Source organism: Stomoxys calcitrans, chromosome 2 (assembly GCF_963082655.1).
Source record: "Stomoxys calcitrans chromosome 2, idStoCalc2.1, whole genome shotgun sequence".
NCBI lineage: Eukaryota > Metazoa > Arthropoda > Insecta > Diptera > Muscidae > Stomoxys > Stomoxys calcitrans.
This window is the reverse complement of record NC_081553.1, coordinates 176,270,389-176,293,590: the sequence shown is the minus strand read 5'-3', so window position 1 is coordinate 176,293,590 and position 23,202 is coordinate 176,270,389. Positions and strand designations below refer to the sequence as shown.

Below are 23,202 nucleotides of genomic sequence, written 5' to 3'. Positions count from 1 at the left end.
TTGCTATAAAATAATGGATTTTTTCGAACAAAAATATGGACCATACGAATAGACCAAATGGCTTGGGACGGATTAATATCCTTACCCTCTTTTAAAGCTCACCTAGCATAACCTAAATGAATGTAATAAAAATTTAAATATATGATGCAAATTTGAGTGTTTTATAACATATTGAAAAAACCCCTAAAAATCACCCTTAGTTCTATTTTAAAAGTGTTTTCTATTTTACAACTTACAAAATACCTTTTAAATGACCGACTTGAACTGAAAGAAAAGTTGTCCCAAAATATAAGATTTTTCCTTATTCGCAGGATCTTAGCATTGAAAACGAGCCAAAGTACCAAAATTTTAAAATAAAGATGCTATCTTTAAATATAATTTCCCATTTACTAACGGGACCATCCGTTTCAAATTTTGATCGCTTATTGATTCTTACTTTAATCCATAGATAACTGCCCAATTTTTGAAAAATTCTTATTTTAAATGTAGCATCTAAGCCTAAAAAAAATAATCATTTAACAACGCTTTTATAGGTAAGGCTATTTTTCGTCTTTAACTACGGTTCACAGTTGTCTTGTCCCAAGGAAAATTTCTTTACTTTCGACGATATTTTGAACTTGATTTAAAATTGTTGTCTTTAATACCAAGACACAAAGTTGAGTAAGTATTAACCGACCATTAAAAAAAATCCTTAATGTGAAGGAAAACATTTCTCGCCAAAGGGAAAGTTCCTTAAAACGTTGAAAATTTGATCATCTTTAAATTAAGTTTGCTCTTTAACTCGAATCTTTAAAATTAGGACAACAATTTTTTCAGTGTGCTCTATACCTCTTATCATTTAAAAATCTCCGCCTAAAACTATGCTACAGAAAAAAGTTTAAGTTCTATTTTGAACCATTTGAGCCGAAATTTGACATCCAATTAGGCATATAAAGAAAACTTATGTCATGATTAAAAAGAAACATTTTTGAAAACGAGTCTCAAAAACTCAAGTTTTACTTCGAATAAAATTAAATCTTTAAAAATAAGATATTGCATTAAAACTTCGCCTTAAAATCTATAGCATAGAATGCTGACCAATAATGATTCCACTATAATCAAAAACATAATAAAGATCAGTAACACCAACCAATTTATTATTAATTTTTAAATGATTTTTTTTCGTTGCTGATTATGTGTTTTTTTTATGCCATTGAAATTACTTCATTCATCTATAGATTTGCATTTTCAATACACTCTTTCCCCACAAAGCACACTATTTACCCCCCCATCTGACCACCTCTCATTAAAACATGAACTCAAATCAATACGCTGACGAATACGATCATTAAATGGACCACCTTTTTCTACTCAAACAAAAATCATTAAATAAATTGAAAAAAAAAACTACTATAGTCCCTAAACTTATCTACATACATCGTAAATGTATATCAAAAATACAAGGAAAAACTACCCAAATTTTAAAAACAAAAAAATATAAGAAAATCATATCAGCAAATAATCGAATATTAACTATAACCCGATATATTAAACATTTTTGCTCATTACTCTATAAGTAAAACAAGGAATATTTGAAAGAAATCTCCCACAGAAGAATTAATCCAAACACAAATATGAATGTTTCAAACAAAACTACCAATACACCTAGAAGAAGACAAAAACAAAAACATACATATTCAGTGTCTATTTACGTGATATTCGCAGTAATAAGCAGAAAACATTAATTAAAACAAAAGAAAATTAATAATTTCACACAAAAATTTTGAAAAGATGCGATTATTTGGAGTTGGCAATAACATTTTTAAGAAATTTAAGACTTAACGCTTAAACCATTTTGAGGTTTGTCCCAGCTCACGAACTTTATTTCACTGATCCCTGCAGAACCATCACCATCATTTTTTTTGCTTCGCAGCACATTTCATTTTTTGCCTGTCCCACTAATTTTGTGTGACTCAAGTGAGTGACTTGACTCACGCAAACACCTGTTTTTCGTTTATGAAATCAGCTGGTTTTGATGAGAGCGAACGAAAACCGCCCATTTTCAGTGACACAAAGTTAGTGGGACTGGCAGTTAATACGCTCGACCTAACTGAACTGGAACTATTTCGGTTTCAGAGTTTGGGGTGGTTAATTCCAAGTTAGGGAATAAGGCCAGTAGAGCAAAATCCGTCAAGGGTTAAGAGTTCTCAGGCCAAATAATTTTAAGGAACCTTGACCAAAGACGAAAGACAGATGGGGGGATTAAGGCGAATTCTTGGTTGCATCTTAATAGTAACCCAAAAGACATGCCCCGAACAGCCACATTGACAGATTGGTACAATATTTTACATTAATAGGGAATATACTGCAGTAGAATACGAATCTCATATAAAAATCAGACCCGAGTATGGAGACGATATGCTTGAAGAAGCTTTCGTGTCTAAGGGCCAGGACCACTAACATTTTGCCTGTCGATTCGTTCCGCAAATCATTGAAATCATTTGTTTTCTCTCTAGAAAACCCCTAAGTGGTTAAATGAAAAAACAAGTAAAAGCGTGATAAGTTCGGCCGGGCCGAATCTTATAAACCCTCCACCATGGATCGCATTTGCCGAGTTCTTTTCCTGATATCTCCTTTTAGGCAAACAAAGGATAAAAGAAAATAATTGATTGAATATTGGAGCTATATCAAGTTATAGTCCGATTCGGACCATAATTGAATTGAATGTTGGAGACCATAGTAGAAGTCATTGTGTAGCCAAATCGATTAGGAATTGCGCCCTTTAGGGGTTTGAGAATTAAAATAGAGAGATCGGTTTATGTGGGTGCTGTATCAGACTACAGGCCGATTCGGACCACATTTGACAGGTATGTTGAAAGTCATGGAAGAAGTCGTTGTAAAAAATTTTAGCCAAATCGGATAATAATTACGCCCTCTGGAGGCTCAAGAAGTCAAGATCCCAGATCGGTCGGACGGACGGACATGGCTAGATCGACATAAAATGATATGTCGATCAAGAATATATATACTTTATGGGGTCAAAGACGAATATTTCGAGGAGTTACAAGCAGAATGACGAAATTAGTATTCCCCCATCCTATGGTGGGGGGTATTACAAGAAACAGACATGCGCGCTCTAGAGTCTCAAGAAGTACATTCGGGAGGTTGGTTGATATGGGAGCTACACCAGGTTCTGAACCGTTACAGACCATATTTACCACAAATTTTGTAGGTGATAGCAGAATTCATTCGGGAGATCGGTTTGTATGGGACCTATATCAGGCTATGCGCCTGTTCAGACCATACTTTGCACGAATGTTGAAGTTAACAGTAGACATAATTTTGCCTAGTTTCAGTTAAATCGGTAAAGAATTGCGGCATCTACGGGCTAAGGAAGTCACATCGATGCTTCGGTTTATATGGGGGCCTGTGGCATCACCAGCCCATGTGTCTAGGGGGCTAAGCCCGAATGAAAAGCATACAAATTAGTAAATTTTGTCGAAAACAACTTTTATTTTTTTCAATTCTAGGGGGAGGAAGCTCAAACTGTTATGGGTGCTTAGCCCACCCCTCAGTGATCTTTCTACGCTTATTATGGCGGTTATAACCATATCTTGACCGATATGTCTCATTTTCAATCCCCAAAGACCTACCACGCTACGAAGCATGTGTGCAAAATTTCAAGTGGCTAGCTTCGCCTGTTCAATCGCTATCGTGATTGCTACAGACGGACATGACTAAATCGACTCTATAGGGTACCAGATCAATATTTCGTGGTATAACAAAACAGAATGACTCGATTAGTACACTCCCATCCTGTGGTGGAGAGTATACAAATCTAACTCAGCAATTCCGAGGTACTATCAAAATTCCTTAATTATTCTCCATATCAAACGCTTAACTTGGTATTGTGTCCATCATGTCTAGTATTGTGTCCTCACTTAAGTGCCGGATCTGTTAGCTGTGAAAGCCCGGGAAAGACATAGGAAATACTCCAAAGTCTCATCATCTTCTTCCCATGCCCTACAAAGGCTGTCCCTTGTCGTACCTATTCTGCAAAAGTGAGCCCGTAGTTCTATGTTCCCCGTTATGATATCGAAGCTGTGAAATCTAACGGATCTCATTCACACGGTCAGGGTCTCCCCACAGGATTTTCGTCGTACCAACGATCGTTTCGCTGATCCACAGTGTTGCAAGCGCGTCTATCGCCTACGCCCTTAAATCGGACTTTGTCGCTTTGAAAAGCTTCGGCCGTCATTGCAGCATCGTCTGCACTATCCTTCCCTCTTAATCCTCTTGGCACGGCACCCTGATGGCCGTTGTTGTTGTTGTAGCAGTGTGTTGTCCACTGGGGCGGCAGCCCTTGCCGATGAATGATTCCATCGGGTCAATCCGGTACGTACAACTATCTGCCATGGCCGTGCTGGTTGTTTTGTATCCGTAAAGATGTTCACGCGCGACGTCCTGGCGTTAACACCATACAACCTGAATAGTAAGATCTCTGTTTACGGGATCTCAATGTAGACCCCAGGCCCTTCAATCTTCTTTCTTTGATCCATTTGTGTAGAATGAACATTCAGAGGGCAATACCACATTTACGTCAATCCAAGACTGTACTGCTGCCAACAGTGCCTCACACTCGACCTCAAGCGCCTTCTCAGGTTTCCGATCGAAAACCTCTTCATTTCCTTCGAGGTTTCCTATCGTCACCTCGATTATACCGCCATTCTTGATTATATATCCATTCTCCCATCGTTTTAACTCCCATAGTGCAGAGGCCGCCTGACATTAATCTGTATGTCTATGGGTTGGATATCTAGAATTGTCTCCTATGCCCTAGTGGGCGTGGACCTCATCGCTCCGCCTATGCCAAGGCAAGATGTTCTCTGAACTTGTAGTATTATCCATGCGTTGCACCTTTCCTCCATCGCAGTCCATCAAACTGTTAACTACTACTACTAGAGCCAGTGAACTATCCTCTGATTCCGGTCCTATTTTGAGCCTACGGCCCTTCTACATAGTGCTCAACACCTGTAAGTCTTCTGAATACGCTCTTGAACGTAACTCTTTCAATTCACTTTAAAGTCCAAGATCACTATCGTTAGTTTCCCATCACCTGTATTTCAAACGAAAATGAGAAGTGAAAATCCGAAGATCGATCAAATAAAATCAAGGCTAATAAAGTCAGTTGGAAGTCATGAAAGAAATCATTGTACAAAATATTAGTCTAATCGAATGAAAATTGCGCCCTCTATAGGCGCAATGTATCTTTAATGATATATTCAGTGTCGTTTAGCTTAGTTTTGTTTAGTTTTGCAAAAAAAAATTTAACTTTTGCTATAGTATCCGGAAAAATATTATCGATATTCAGCTAAAAGATTAAATATCGATATTGTCATCGATATTTTGCCAGCTCTACCACCTCCTGAACAGGCAGATTTCAGTCTTCTCTGGGTTAACATTAAGACCCCCAGATCTAACCCAGTCGTATCCATCTGAAAGACCCTTTCAACCATTCAGCATAGCTGTTTCGGATCCTTACCCATTAGAAGCATTATAACATCTCATCCCTCCTCAGTTAGCATCCGTAATAGGTTATTTATGGTTGTCATTCATAGGAGGGCCCATAAAATGCCCCCTTTTCTACCACCTTTTCCCTTATATTTATGTCGTGGGACCCACAATTTATCCACCTGTTCCCAAGCATATGGTTTATCCAATCTCGAAGGACCGGATCCACCCGGTACTGATATAAGGATTAGATCAGTGTGTCTTGGCATCGAAGGATTCTTCTCTTTCATACACAACATCGTGCAGAGGTCTCCACCGGACCTTCCCTTGGCAGAGGTATGCTGTTTTTATTTGAGCAGTTCGCTGGATGTCCTATTATTAATCATGATATTCGCAATACGTACCATAATTTTGAGTAGAAAGGATGTAAGGCTTATAGGTCTGTACACCCATAGGAAAAATCAAGTACTGTGTCTATAGAGCGATCACATTCGTTCATAAAAGTAAATTAGAACACAGATGTTATTAGATCAACCATAAATGTTTATAAACCAACAACAGCTACATACGTGGACAAAACGTCGACAGCCGTTCATATTCTGACAACCTCTAGTGCACAATTTTTTAAGACTTCCAAAAAGTTTTTGTATGCCCCTAAGTATCAACCTTGAGTTCCATCAATCCCATTGAGTTTTTACAAACACCTTACGACATTGCACCACGGCCGCATATGCCTTGCCGGGTTTGGGTTTAAATGCCACCCTTGCCAGGTTTTCGGGTTACAAGCAAGTCCTAGGCACGTGCAGTCGATGTGCCCGCTTTAACCCCATACCACATCACCATTCTGTGATATCGCGGAACTCTGTCTGAAGGATCGTATTATGATTAGGCAATGGGAAACAGAACATATCTAATTACTTGGGATCTTAATGTAGATCCCCAGGTCCACTCTGTCCTATAGCTTTGATCAGTCGGACAATGACAAAGGAAATGCTCCAACGTCTCATCATCTTCCCCGCCTGCCCTACACATGATATCACTTGCCGCACCGATTTTACATAAGTGAGCTCGTAGTCCTATGTGTCCCGTTATGATACCAATAGCTTTACTGACCTCCTTCTTTCTTCCTCTTAGCAATGGCCTCTTCTTCTCACGATCTGGATCCTCCCATAGGATTTTCTTATTATTTGCTTGGTAAAGGAATTTTCGTTTGCGACTACCGAAACGCTTTTGCCATTAAAGAGTTTACGGTTTTACAACAAAATAAATAACCTTTCACCGTAGGTAAAGCTGCTAAAGGTTTTACGTTTTTGAGATTCCATTGCAGGATATTGTCCGGCTTTAAACCATTGTTTAATGCTTTCTATTCAAAGAATAGTAAAGCAAAAAACATTTTTAAAATCAGCAAAAGTGTGTGTTGCTAGAAGCATTTGACTGGTTATGCCGTATTGCGATTTCCATTTCGACCCAGCAATATTATTAGCGGGTCATGTCAAATGAATCATGGTGCTTTACAGCCATCCCTACTAAAGTAGATTATAACGTACTCAACTGAATTTAAACAGGGATCGGTCCAGATTTGGATATAGCTGGCATATAGACCGATCTCTCGATTTATTGTTTTTGGAGACATAAAGGGCGCATTTATTGTCCGATGTCGTCGAAATTTGGGACAGTGAGTTGTGTTAGAGCCTTCGACATTCTTCTTCAGTAGGGCGGTCCAGATTCATATATAGCTGCCACATAGACCGATCTCTCGATTTAAGGTCTTGGGTCCATAAAAGGTGCATTTATTGTGCGATTTCGACGAAAATTGCGTCAGTGAGTAGTGTTAGACCCCTTTGATATCTCTCTTCAAATTGGCCTAGATCGGTCCAGATTCGGATATATTTGCCATATAGATCAATCTCTCGATTTAAAGTCTTGGCCCATAAAATGCGCATGTATAAATCGATTTCGCTGAAATTTGACACAGTGACTTGAGCTAGGCTTGTCGATATGCTTGTCTTATATGGTTCAGATCGGTCTATATTTGGATATAGCTACCTAAAAGACTAATATTATGTTCTACAAAATTAATCAATGACTTGTTCTTATTTGACAACTCAATGTCCGTGCCGAATTTGGTCCAAATCGAACCATATTTCGGTAAAGCTGCTATGGGGGCTTATATTGTGCATTTGTCACCGTATTATGACGAAGGGTGGTTAACATACATACCCGAGGTGGTGGCTATTCAAAGTTCGGCAGCCGATTTTCCTTGTTTGTTATCTTTTTGTTTTTGCCAACTCCTAAAACATCTTTTCATCATACAAAATCTTTATAAATTATTCAACAAAAAATTCAAACTAAACTTTGTGACAATATAAACTATACATTCATATTAAGACAACAAAATAAATTATATATATATGAAAATAATAAATATTTAGAGAAATTAAAGAATAAAAAAAACCAAACGAATTAATCACATATAAAAAAAAATAACAAAAAATTAAGATAGAACAAAACTTTAAAATAACGAATTTAAATATTAACTTTAACAATTTGGTAATGCAAAAAATACATATTCGGAAAATATCAATTTATAGAATAAACATATCTTCCATAGAAAAACTGAAAAATCAAATACAAAAAACTAAAGCAACAAACTCCAAATTTATTTAAAATTTATCGAAACAGCAACTTCAATTTTGAATATAATTTTTTTTTACAACTTTTTTACCCAAAAACTATTTACTTTACTTAATTATTTTATTAAACTGCCAATAGAAATTTGCCATGAATTGCAGAAACTTAAAACATATCCCCCTTGAAAGAAAAGAAAATGCAGAAAAAAGTCTTCTAACAACGATTTTTGATATCTTAAAAAAAAACAAACTTACAAATAATAATAATGGACTTTTATTAAGTACATGCCAATTAATTTAGTTATAAATTAGCTACATATTTATTAGAAATAATCATAAATAACCTAAATTGCCATGCTAAACTTCTTAAAAAAAAATAACCTAAAATAATCACGCGACAGTTTTATTGAGAACAAAAATTGATTTGCATTCCACGAGAACTAAACACAGACTACAGGTCTAGCATTGCAATAGAAGTCTTTTATACACATTAACAGCTCTCCCAATACTGAGAAGAAAAGAGAGAGAGAGAGAGAGAAACCAGCTTATAGTAGTCTACGCGATAATACTCTATGTTGGCTTACGACTGCTGTTTAACTTATTACAAAGCATAAACAAGTAAATGCTTGCGTTTTATGTCGCATTGAAAATAAAACAAAACCAAAAACACCCCACAGTATTGCATTTGATGTTGAAAGCAGAATTTAAATATATATAATGAAAAATAATTTTCTTTTTGCATGAACTACTTAAAAACATAACAAAATGTAGCTTTTAAGCTTTATATACACCAAATATAAGAGAATTTTTCTTAGGCGAACCAAACCACAATCCTTTAGTAGAACGAACGTCGTACTAGACTACTAGTCCCCTAGTTAAATTAATCTGAGCCCCAAACAACCTTACGATTTAAGTAGCTTTTAATTGAACCAAACAAATCAACCAGCCCAGAACGTAAGAAAATCAAATTTCAAAGTAACTCAAGCTAAACTCAAAAAAAAACAACTCTCCTAAATCAAGGCTTTATTTATCTCAAACTTGTATTTAACTCATAAAAGAGAAGAAGATGGGAAAAACTGAAAACCTCTGAGTTGTGTCTCAAAATATTTAAGTTTTTATTTTAAATTCAGAAATTTGTTTTATAAATTGTACCTATGACTCTACAATTTTAATTTTTTCTATAATCTTTTGATACCACTGATCGATAAGAAGTACTATAACTATAAAAATTATTTAAAAAAAAAAAATCATAAGCATAAAAATCCTATCATAAATTTGATTTTAAATGGGAATTTAAAAGCAGAAAGCAGCAAACAAAACAAAAATCATGCATACATACATATTTATACTCATATCCTCTTAAAATAAAAAAAAAAAACAACAACAAAACAAAAAGACAACAGAAAAAACTCTATAATTAAATTCTAAAGAAAATATATTATATATATAAAATATAATTATAATAAATAATATTTAAATCAGTAAAAATAATCAGTCATATATAAAATATATAAAAATTTACTATATGATTATATCAAGTAATATAACAAAAACGTTTATACAATAAAAATCGTTAAATATTAAAAAAAAACACTTCAAGAGTTTTATTTAAATTAATAAAGTGAGGGCAGAATGAATAATGGTTTGTATATCTTGGGCGCTGAGCTCCGATCATAGGATTGCTTATTTGGAATGAAGTTTTTACATGATAATCAAGAAAAGTTGATACCAAACATGCTCATTTCAGTACCATACGGTATTGATAGTAAACCAACACCGTATGGTATAAAAACAATACCGGATGGTATGGATGAAACATTAAATGATTAGTAGCGTTGGGTACTAACCTTCTTTGGAATGAAGTTTCTACACGATTATCAACTGTACACCAAGAGAATAGTTGATACCAAACATGCTCATTTCAGTACCATACGGTATAGATAGTACAGCAACACCGTATGGTATAAAAACAATACCGGATGGTATGGATGAAACATAAAATGAATAGTACCGTTGGGTACTAGCCTAGAGTTTTATTTCCATTAATAAAGTGAGGGAAGTATGAATAATGGTTTGTATACCTTGGGCCCTGAGCTCCGATCATAGGATTGCTTCTTTGGAATGGAGTTTTTACATGATAATCAAGAAAAGTGGATACCAAACGTGCTTATTTCAGTACCATACGGTATTGATAGTAAACCAACACCGTATGGTACAGAAACAATACCGGATAGTATGGATGAAACATTAAATGATTGGTACCGTTGGGTACTATCCTTTTTTGGAATGAAGTTTCTACACGATTATCAACTATACACCCAGAGAAAAGTTGATACCAAACGTGTTCATTTCAGTACTATACGGTTTTGATAGTAAAGTAACACCATATGGTATACAAACAATACCGGATGGTATGAATGAAAGATAAAATGATTAGTACCATTGGGTACTAGACTAGAGTTTTATTTCCATTAATAAACTGATCATAGGATTGCTTCTTTGGTATGAAGTTTTTACTTGATAATCAAGAAAACTTAATACCAAACGTGTTCATTTGCTTTACTATCAACACCTACGGTATAAAAACAATACCGTATGATATGGATCAGGATTCACTAATAGAAGGTTAGGTCACATGCAAAACACAAAGTGGATAGGCCCCATAAACATCATTAAGGATGTCAAATCTGACGATTGAAAATGTCATCATATAGGAGAAAACGTAAACAAAGAATGAATGTAAAAAGAGAACAAGTTGACATCCTCAATGCCAAGTACTGCCAAATATTAAAAAAAAAGTATATCGGCTGATCGCTTGGCTTAACCTTATTCAGTGAATCCTGGATATGGATGAAACATAAAATAATTAGTACCGTTGGGTACTAGCCTCTTTGGAATGAAGTTTTTACATGATTATCATCTATACACCCATAGAAAAGTTAATACCAAACATTCTCATTTCAGTACCATACAGTATTGATAGTAAACCAACACCATATGGCATAAAAACAATACCGGATGGTATGGATGAAACATAAATTGATTAGTACCGTTGGGTACTAACTTTATTACCGAATAGGTATTGGTTTTAATACCAATATGTTTTTGGTTTATGCACCAGACCGTTATTGGTTTTAGTACAAAAACCGTTTGTACAAATCCGGGATAGTTTGCTTAAGCTGGACTGGACTATATGTAAGTATAGGGCTTCTAGATATGTAAGGCAGTGCAATAAAAGAGAAATGAAATAAAAAGGCAGGTTTGTAGTATTCAATGTGGCAGTTGTGGGTTTTTAATGTTGGAGGCAGCAGCTTACCAGTTTGGATGTGTAAGCCCAAGTGAGTTTAAAATACAAATACGTCAGGCAGATATACTGATTTAGAACATACAACAATTAATTTAAGTTAATTCAGCAAAGAAATGGACAACATGTTAACTTCAATTGAGTAAAATGTTTCTCTATGTAACAGAGAAAGGGTTGAATAAAGGTGACCGCTTTGTTCAATTAATGGTATCTAAGAATTAATTTCATTAAAAATTTCAGTTAGTTCATATTTTTATTTCAAAAGTTCAATAATTTGGGGGAAGGGAGTTCAACAGCGTTATTGATTATTTCACCTCCTAATGAACCAAGAACAAGTAAAAAGGGGTTAAGTTTAACCGGGCCGAACATTGGATACCCACCACCTCGGTTATATATGTATATGTAAACCACCTTTTTTAATAATCCGGAGAAAAATTCATAATTTATGCTCCCATAGCAGCTATATCGAAATGGTCCTATTTGGATTGGTCTTTTTGGTAGCTATATCTAAACATAGACCGATCTAAATCATATGCGACACGGATGTTGAAAAGCCTATCATAAGTTAGTGTGTCAAATTTCAGCGAAATCGGATTACAAATTCGCCTTTTATGTGGGCCAAGACCTCGGACAATAAATGCGCCTTTTATGGGCGCGAAAACTTAAATCGAGAGATCGGTCTATATGGCAGCCATATCCAATTCTGTATCGATCTGGGCCAAATTGAAGAAAGATGTCGAGCCCTTTACGATTTTCCGCTGGCTCATCACCGAAGACATGGCGTATACCATAATTCGCAAATCAAATCGGAAAGGCAGGGAAGTGAACGCTGCCTTGAGTTTTACAAATCCAACTAACGCAATGCAATGGAAACCAACCACTTTGAAAGAGTTCGGTGCATAAAACAATGCCTTAGATTCGACAATGTAAATAAGCGACAAAAGCGACTAATCAACAGCAAAACTGCGGTTATTGAGGATGTTTGGCGAATGAACAGTTATTAGTATACAGAGATCATACCCGCTTCACACAATGCCAAAAACGCTTTAAACCAATCTTGGCATTGTGTGAAGCGGTATGGTGGTTTTGCGACTGAAAATCATATTATCCTGTCAAAGGAAAGATTTACTCTGTGAAATTGCCCGCCCAGGCACGAGATGTGAATCAAGGGCAATTTTCTCACAACTTTGGATTTGGTGCCTACTTATGTTGGAACAGTGCGCTTGAATAAGACATGTATGCCTCGGGAATTCCAAAAAAATCAACAACACATTGTTCGGCTTGAACGAAGACAGTATATCACTATGTTCATATGTGACCTAGAAGAACAAAGCGGTAATTTTTGGATTACAACACAGTTGATACAATGGACCAGATGATTAGCACATATGCCATTCAAGCCCTCAACAAACCGCTGGCCATTGGCCATGTTTTATAATAGGGTTGCTGCATTGACTGCATTTATTTCAAACAACCAGATGAAGCTAGTAAAAAGCAGTGGCAGACTACGGTCATTCCTTCTTATGCTGACAAAGCAAATGGCACTACCAAACATAGAGGAACGAGCGCTGAAGAACCGCATATCCAAGTAAATGAAACGCAATGGAAGCATTTGATGTTAGGATAAGAAAAAACAATTATAATGTTCAATACGGCCAGATGTCGCAGAATGAAATTTTCTGCCTTTCTTAGTCTTCCCAATCTTGAAAAAGACAGCTTTGCTCCCGTAGTGCGCCATGCCTTTAGTCTTATCCAAATTTTTCACGGAGACTTGATCAATGCCAACCACAATGAGAGTTCCTTCCTCCTTCTCGTCCAGTGGAAGACCTCCCACTTCTCGGGCAAAACCTTCGTTTTGCTTGGCCAAAAATCCCAACATGCATTCCGTTGCAAATTTGCTGCCCCATCGCTTAATGAAGACCGTAGCCTTTGTGAGCTGAGGGATATCCATCTTTCTCACCAGGTCGAGCTGTCGAGCTTTGCGCCCTCCCAGGGAGCGTGAATACCTCCGACGAGCTATTTGACGGTACCAATGCATTCCGCCGACGCAAAACTCAGTGTAAAGATGTCCGCTCTATACTCACAGCTCATAATTTGTATGGGTGGTCCCTCTACAGAGTTACACACATGTTCAAAAATCGAATCGTTAACCAGATCCTCCACTTGGGACCGATGATCTGGTGGATTTCTACTGGATGCATAGGCGATGTTGATGACTGCATAAGTCAGTTCATCTCTGTTGTTGATGTAGCAGTGTGTTGTAAACTGAGGCGGCAGCCCTTGCCGATGGAGAACTCCATCGGGTCAATCCGGTACGTACAACCGGCTGCCTTGCCACTCTGGCGTAAGAGGGCGGCTCCTTACCATTCTCAGCGATCATCTTCCCATTTCGCGATGGTTGTGGCCTTTTGGATTTTATTTTTTACAGTCATTGCTTTATTTTTGCCTCTGTTTTAAAACTAACGGCACTAACCATACGAGGGTTGCCTTTTATATTCGGGAAAACAAATATTAATCAGCTCGCATTGTGGTGGTGAAGAAAGGTCCGTCTTCGACGGTTGGTTTTCCAGGTTTCTTGAAAGACAACTGGCAAACAAATGGTTGTGTACCACTCAGAATTGATTGTTCTGAGTTGTTCTAGTGGCACGATTGCAACATGTCCAGATTTTCCAGATTTGATTCGTGCGCGAGCAACTTTTGTTGGATTTGGTTCATCTTGAAACACCCATACAGTCGACTGCTGATTATTTTCGGGCTCATACGAGTAAATCCACAATTCATCATATGTCACAATGTCATAGGCGTGTTTCTAAGCACCGCGATCGTATTTTTGGAGCATTTCTTTCGACCAAAATCGACAGGAGCCTTTTTTTGAGCCATTGACAAATTGTGAGGGATCCAACGCGAACAAATTTTTTTGACGGTCAAATGTTCATGCAATATGAAATGTATGCTGGTCCCACTAGTGCCTAAGGTTGTCTCAATCTCACGATAGGTCACATGATGATCTTTGGAACAACAACTGATTTTCGACGACCTTCACGAAATTCGTCTTTGAGTGAACTACGGCCTCAGTTGAATTCACCATACCATCGATGAAAACTTCTCCTTAATGGAGCTTCTCCGCCAAAAATTGAATTAAGTTCATCAATGCACTGTTGTTGAGTTAATCCATGTCGAAAGTTGTATAAAATATTCCCACTAAAATGTTCACCATTCAATTCCATTTCCTGGGAGAGTTGAATCTTTTAAGCTACTGTAAACAACACAAATAACGCTCGTATGTCAAAACGTTCTGAGTACTTATAACCTCAAAAATTTCAATCTTTACGATAGAGCTGTCAGTTGGCAGATTGCAACACAAGGGTTGTCCAATCCTGAAATATAAAAGGCAACGCTCGTATGTTCATGTCTGTGACACCTGACGTTGCCAAAATAGCTTTCAGTTATGTCATCTTTATGATCTCCTTCTCTTTTGGTAGATTTGTTTATTTTTGCCCACCGGGGCAACACTGTGCGAGGCGTCCCTGATCTCCGAGTACATCCTAAACCCACGTTTTCTACTCTGGTCGCTGCGCATAAAAATTGCCTGTGGGGGACCCTTCCCCAACGAGTTCTAACCTTCATTGTTAAAGTTCAAGTGAATTGATTGATTTTTGTCTATATCGATAAATGAAAATAATTCTGGATTTGTTTTTGTAAAACAACAACACACACATTGTCTTTATTATTAGTTTTAACTTCATTAAAAAAATATACATATTAAAAAATATTTAAATAAAATTATGAATGTAGAATTAAGTAGGTCAGAGTAAATGAGTGAATGAGAAAATGTAGTGTAGAGAGTGTGAGTGAGTAAGATCTAGGGAAAACATAAAACCTACACTGGACTGAATGAGCCATATCTTGTAAATGGTATTCTGAAGGTTATAGTGAAAGTACAGCACAGAAGTGAAATGAGAAAGAACCGATAGCAGTAGTTCCTCAACTCTATGTAACAAGGAGAAAAACAAGAAAATACAGTTAAATAAATACACAAATAGAAGAGAAAAGCTACTACGCAGAAGAAGATTCGTAAAAAAAGAAAACAGTTTGGGGAGAAAAGATTGTCGTATAAAGTCGCCGTATGCTGTTTAAAACTCTTGTCAAACTATGGATATTTTTCGTAGAACAACAGAGATGAAGCCAAGCCATGTTTCGTTTTCTTATTTGTGATAATAGGGACCATAATGAGCATGAGGATCAGCGTGAGCATAGGGCCCAGGTGCCAAGGCAGGGTAGGCAGCATGAAAATGTGGTCCTGGCAAAGGTCCTGGCAGTGGACCAGGCGCAGGTGCTGGTGCTGGAGCCACATGGTAGGCCGCGGGGTAAGCCACTGGATAGGGAGCTGGTGCAGGTGCTTTCGGTACTGCAGGTAATGGAGGCGCTGGAGCGGGCGCTGGTGCTACAGCAACTGGTGCATGAGCCTTATATGCCAAAGGCTCCTTGCGCACCACAGCATTGAAGCCATTGTGTGGATCAGCAGTATAGTCGACAGTACGTTTAGTGCCATCGGGATCAACAACAGAGTAGCTGCCTTTCACCACATCACCATGACGAGTTTCATGCTGACTCTTCAGATCGCCTGTATAGCCATCCTGAATGTCATAGCCAAAGCTATACTTTGGTGCAGGATCATAAGGCTCAGGAGCTGCCGGCTTGGGGGCTGAAATTAAATTTGAAGGTATTTATTTATATAAGAAACAAAATAAAGGGTGATTTTTTTGAGGTTAGGATTTTCATGCATTAGTATTTGACAGATCACGTGGGATTTCAGACATGGTGTCAAAGAGAAAGATGCTCAGTATGCTTTGACATTTCATCATGAATAGACTTACTAACGAGCAACGCTTGCAAATCATTGAATTTTATTACCAAAATCAGTGTTCGGATCGAAATGTGTTCATTCACCGTAACGTTGCGTCCAACAGCATCTTTGAAAAAATATGGTCCAATGATTCCACCAGCGTACAAACCACACCAAACAGTGCATTTTTCGGGATGCATGGGCAGTTCTTGAACGGCTTCTGGTTGCTCTTCACTCCAAATGCGGCAATTTTGCTTATTTACGTAGCCATTCAACCAGAAATGAGCCTCATCGCTGAACAAAATTTGTCAAAATTTGAACACATTTCGAACCGAACACTGATTTTGGTAATAAAATTCAATGATTTGCAAGCGTTGCTCGTTAGTAAGTCTATTCATGATGAAACGTCAAAGCATACTGAGCATCTTTCTCTTTGACACCATGTCTGAAATCCCACGTGATCTGTCAAATACTAATGCATGAAAATCCTAACCTCAAAAAAATCACCCTTTATATAAAATTTTGAAATCTATTACATTTGATATGCAAAAAAAAAACTCACCTGGAGCTACATGTGCTACTGGGGCTGGATACGCTGCGTATGGTCCATAATGCAAAGGTCCTGGGCCAGGTCCATAATGGGCATATGGTCCGACAACTCCACATTGACCTAAAGTCAATAAAGTTGCCACAAAGAGTATCTGAAAGAACCAGAAGATGAAATGGTGCGGGATCGGATTTTGAGAACCCACGACAATGGATTCTGCAAAAAATGTACACAAAATAAATTGTGTTGAAGGGCTTAATTCTACTAACTACTATATTTTTGCTAAACCAGGAAAGAATTAAAGCTTTTAGGAGTAAACCCTCCAATCGAAAGATCGGTTTATATTGGAGCTATAACAGGTTGTTAACTCATTTGGACCGTACTTGACACAGTTTTTGAAAATCGTAACAGAACACTACGTGGAAAATTTAAGCCAAATCGGACAAAACATACGTCTTCCACGGGCTCTAGACGTGATCGGTTCATACGGCTTGTAGGGGCTCATGAAGTCAAATCGAAGGACTTCCTTATATGGGAGGTATATCCAAATTTGAGTCGATATGGCTCATTAGCAATCCCCAAAGGCCTACTTCAATAAGAAATATCCGTGCAAAATTTGAATCAGCTAGCTTTACCGGTTCGACCGCTATTCTGATCCGATCTGAACCTTATTCGGACACCGAGGACTGTAGTGCAATTCACTGTTCCAAATTTCAGCGAAATCAGTTAACAAAAGCGGCTATTATGGGCTTAAGATACATCATTCGATCGGTCTAATAACGCTTAATATTGGAAACACCGCTATCTTTGTTAATAGGAAAATCTAATCGATGAGGTTCAGGATTGGAGGTTCTACATGGAGACTTCCTCCTCAGACCATCGCTACATTAGGTTTAGAATAGCATGGCCGGCGCCAAATTCGATTAGTTTCCGCAAAAAGTTAAAAATCAACGGGCCAAAATTCGGAAGACTACTCAGAAAAATACTTGGGCAAAATAATTGAGATTTTCCAAGCATAGAAGACATTGACGATAATTTCAACAGAATAACGACTACACAAGTGGAGTCTTTGGAAGATAGTTGTACTCTTCGAGAAAGGAAATCAGCCCTAGAAAAACCCTGGAAGACCGGGGAGATTCGCAAAATTGGGAAAGAGGGACGCAGACTTTATAACAGAGCTCGTCGTAAAAAAAGCGGAAATTTACTGGGAAGTGTACTACACAAGGGAGGCCACCGTAACGCAGAGGATAGCATGTCCGCCTATGACGCTGAACGCCTGGGTTCGAATCCTGGTGAGACCATCAGTAAAATTTTCAGCGGTGGTTTTCCCCTTCTAATGCAGGCAACATTTGTGAAGTACTATGCCATGTAAAACTTCTCTCCAAAAAGGTGTCGCACTGCGGCACGCCATTCGGACTCGGCTATAAAAAGGAGGCCCCTTATCTTTGAGCTTAAACTTGAATCGGACTGCACTCATTGATATGTGAGAAGTGTGCCCCTGTTCCTTAGTGGAATGTTCATAGACAAAAATTTGCATTTGTACTACACAAGGCTCAAGGAATACAAAAAGATTACCAGAGCGGCAAAAAGTGCCTCCTAGAAGCTTTTATGCGACCAGGTAGAAAGCCGTAATGACGCCGCCAAGATGAAAAAGTTTCTTCTTTAAATTTAGCAGACGGCATGGGAGTGAGAGCGGAGACAACGGAGGATATTTTGAGGCTTTTGATGAAAATATATTTTCCACGGGATACGACGGGACTAACGGAGACACTGGAATCTTGGAATAATGATGTTGATCGAAGGCTTATTAGTACACAATTTATGGTGAAGGAATCCTTGAGGAGCTTCAAATCATTTAAGCCACCCGGACATAATGGAATATTTCCGGCATTAATATAAAAGGAGGCCGACTATCTGGCCACTATTTTCACGGCTTAACTAGGACTTGCATATACTCCCAATGCCTGGCAGGAGGCAACGGATGTATTTATACCCAAGCCCGGCAAGGTAAGTTACGCGACACCAAAGGCTTACTGACCTATAATCCCTTAGTCCTTTCTACTTAAACCATGAAACGCATTGTGGATACCATGATAAAAGTGGGACACCTGGCGAACAGCTTAAATACAAACAGCATGCCATTGTCAGACTGCCCTGCGCGAGGTTGTGCATAAAATAGAAGAATCCTTCGATACCAAGACGTACAAATTGGCGGTTTACATTGACATCGAGTGGGCGTTTAACAATGTGCGGACTGACATACTGATCCAATCCTTAGAATAGTATCGAGTGGACCGGGTCCTTTAAAACTGGATAACCATATGCTTAGGAACATGTGGATATATTGCGGGTCACATGACATAAGCATAGGGGAGAAAGTGGCACAGGTCACTCCTCAGGGGGGCATTTTATCGCCACTCTTTTGGGTGACCACAATAAATAACCTATTACGTATGCTGACTGAGGAGGGATTTGAATCCGTCTGCTATGCAGGCGATGTTATTCTACGTCTTAGAGGTAAAGATCCGAACCAGCTTTACAAAAAGGTCGAAAAGGTCTTGCAGATGACAGACAAATGGACTAGACCTATTGGTCTCAATGTTAACCCAGAGAAGACTAAAATATACCTGTTTCCGAGGAAGACGAAGGTGGGCCAATTTGACGGACCACGTTTCCTCAATAAAACCATTTCGATATCTGACAAGTTCAAAGGAGTGATCCTAGAGTCCTAGGAGTGATCTTGGATAGGAAACTTAATTGGAAGTGTCACATTCAGTAGCGTACTGAGAAGCCTCACAGATATTGGACACTATGTAGACGGGTCGTAGGCTCGAAATGGGGCCTGAATCCGAGGTTATACAGAAGCGTGATTAGATCAATATTTACTTGCACCTCAGAATTTTGGTGGACTGCTATGGAGAAGAAGTGCAACATATAGACCATACAACGGGTTAGGAGAACATGTTGTCTTGGCATAGGCGGAGCCATAAGGATCACGCCCACTAGGCAGTAGGGGGACTATTCTATATATCCCACCTATTGACATACAGATTAAATGTGAGGCAGCCACTGCGGCTATGAGACTTAAGATGATAGAAAACCTGAGACGACACATGAGGTTGAGTACGAACGCTGCTGCCAGCGGCACAGTCTTGGACTGATTGAAACCTAGTATTGCTATCTGGAAGGTCATGTTACACGGATGGATCAAAGCTAGAGGGCAGAGTGGGCTTGGGTGTCTACATCGAGAACCCATAGTCTGAGATCTGTTTGGAAGAAAACACCTGAGACGACACTTGAGGTTGAGTGCGGACGCTGCTGCCAACGGCACAGTCTTGGACTGATGGAACCCTAGTATTGCCATCTGGAAGGTCATGTTACACGGATGGATCAAAGCTAGAGGGCAGAGTGGGCTTGGGTGTCTACATCGAGAAGCCATGAACTGAGATCTATTTTAAACAGCCTGATCCGGCCCGGCCGAACGGCCGATTCTTATATACCCTCCACCATGGATCGCATTTGTCGAGTTCTTTTCCCGGTGTCTCTTTTCAGGCAAACAAAGTAAAGGAAGGCATAAAAAACGAGTAAAAGCGTGCTAAGTTCGGCCGGGCTGAATCTTATGTACCCTCTACCATGGATCGCATTTGTCGAGTTCTTTTTCCGGCATCTCTTCTTAGGCAAAAAAGGATAAAAGAAAAAATTTGCTCTGCTATATCAAGATGTGGTCCGGTTGGGACAACAATTAAATTATATATTGGAGACCTGTGTAAAATGTCAGCCAATCCTAATAAGAATCGCGCCCTTTGGGGGCTCAAGAAGTAAAATAGAGAGATCGATTTATATGTGAGTTGTATCGGGCTATAGACCGATTGAGACCACAATAAACACGTATATTGATTGTCATGAAGGGATCCGTTGTACAAAATTTCAGGCAAATGGGATAATAATTGCCACCACTAGAGGCTCAAGAAGTCAAGATCCCAGATCGGTTTATATGGCAGCTATATCAGGTTATGAACCGATTTGAACCATACTCGGTATAGTTGTTAGATATCATAATAGAATACTTCGTGCAAAATTTCATTCAAATGGGATGAGAAATGCGCCCGCTATAGGCTCAAGAAGTCAAGACCCAAGATCGGTTTATATGGCAGCTATATCAGGTTATGGACGGATTTGAACCATACTTGGTACAGTTGTTGGAAGTCATAGCGAAACCCGTCATGCAAAATTTCAGCGAAATCGGATAGGATTTGCGTCCTCTAAGGGCTCAAGAAGTCAAGACCCCAGATCGGTTTATATGACAGCTATATCAGGTTATAAACCGATTTGAACCATACTTAATACAGTCGTTAAGTATCATAATAAAACACTTCGTGCAAATTTTCAGCGAAATCGGATAGGATTTGCGTCCTCTAAGGGCGCAATAAGTCAAGACCCCAAAACGGTTTATATGACAGCTATATCTGTTTATGAACCGATTTCATCCATACTTGGCTCAGTTGTTGGAAATCATAACAAAACACTTCATGCATAATTTCAGCCAAATTGGATAAGAACTTCTTCCGCTGGTGGTTCAAGAAGTCAAGATCCAAGATCGGTATATATGGCAGCTATATCAGGCTAATAACCGATTTGAGCCGTACTTGGTTTTTGGAAGTCATTTTCATTTTGGAAGTCATGACGAAACACGTCGAGCAAATTTCACCCAAATCTGATAATAATTGCGCCCTTTAGAGGCTCAAGAAGTCAAGACCCCAGATCGGTTTACATGCCAGCTATATATAAAGTCCGATTTCAACAATCCTTGGCACAGTTATTGGAAATCATAACAAAACACTTCATACAAAATTTCAACCAAATCGGTCTAAAATTTGAGCCCGCTAGTGGCTCAAGAAGTCAAGATCGGTTTATATGGCAGCTATATCACAACATTGACCGATATGGCCCATTTACAATCCCAACCGACCTACACTAATAAGATGTATTTGAGCAAATTTTCAAGCGGCTAGCTCCTTCGAAAGTTAGCGTGCTTCGACAGACAGACGGACGGACATGGCTAGTTCGACTTAAAATGTCATGACGATCAAGAATATATTTACTTTATGGAGTCTGAGACGAATATTTCGAGGAGTTACCAACAGAATGACTACTTGTGCCTCTATTAGCTCAAGTAGTCAAGACCCTAGATCGGTTTGTATGGCAGCTATTTCAAAACATGGACCGATATGGCCCATTTACAATCCCAACCGACAAAATTTCAAGCGGCTAGCTTTACTCCTTCGAAAGTTAGGGTGCTTTCGACAGACATACGGAAGGACGGACGGACAGACAGACGGATGGACAAAGGACCGGACATGGCTAGATCGTTTTAAAATGTCATGACGATCAAGAATATATGTCGAAATTAGTATACCCCCATCCTATGGCGGAGGGTATAAAAATATAACTCAAAGTGTGCTTCCATAATAATAGCGTATTAGTGCTTCTTCTCTTGTACTTTTACCGTCGGATGCGAGTTGTATGCTATCCAATTGCGAAACATAATTTCGATGGATTAACATTAGTAGTTGCCAACACGGACTGTTATGCCAGTCCGATTGTTGCCTAACCCCTTTTACTACTAAAACTAATATCACAACTTAGTGAATTTTTTGGCAACCCCGCAAAGAAAGGTAAAGAAGAATCAACCAATCGACTCAGAATTATGTCCTCAGTTTGTCTATGACCGATGAGGATGGTAACTGGCTCTGTTATATGCACAAACACTATGAATGACCACATTTACCGTTCTGGGTCAATCAATCATCATTTCATGATGATCACAAGTATGATTTATCACAATCTTCTTCATTTGTTTTCTTAATAAGTCCTTTTCCTTTTCTGTTTGCTCTATTAACACTCTCGTCGCAAAAACACACCTTCAACATTAACATATCACAAGGATATGTTACAACTTTCTTGCCGATCGTTCGCACAAACTCGCAAATGACGCCTGCGAGAGTCACAATGTTCTTTAGCTATGTATCCAGAAACAACAACAACAACAACGACTTAAGATTCACTTATCCCCACAATCCGTGTCTTGAGTTGGGCAAACAGTTTTAACTATTACTGAGGCTCTTGCCCTGACAGTTCTAAACTTTTATAGTCTGGCGTTTAGAAGTCAACGTTGTCGTCGATGGCGAAGGAACCCCTCAAGAAAAAGAGACACTCTTTTCGTGTTTTCATGTGACTGGTGGTTTGTCTGGCTGTTTGGTTGATTTTTCCTAAGAGCAAGCATTTGGTGTTTTGGCTTAAATGTCGCCAGCTTCACATGCTTCACACAAAGTAACCCAACCAATGTTAAGCCAGAATTGCAGGGGGATGTGGAGTTATTTTAAGA

General features: G+C 38.6%; 1 protein-coding gene across 1 annotated transcript; it reads right to left on the bottom strand.

Annotated features, from left to right (window-relative positions):
• Positions 1-15,299: 15,299 nt before the first annotated feature.
• Positions 15,300-22,927, bottom strand: LOC106081494 (cuticle protein 7). Its single transcript, XM_059362673.1, has 3 exons — positions 22,739-22,927; positions 16,833-16,971; positions 15,300-16,129 (listed from the first exon to the last, which is right to left on the bottom strand). Exons 1-3 carry the CDS (start codon positions 22,751-22,753, stop codon positions 15,630-15,632), a joined length of 654 nt encoding a protein of 217 aa, XP_059218656.1. The 5' UTR covers positions 22,754-22,927; the 3' UTR covers positions 15,300-15,629.
• Between the last annotated feature and the right edge of the window lie 275 nt (positions 22,928-23,202).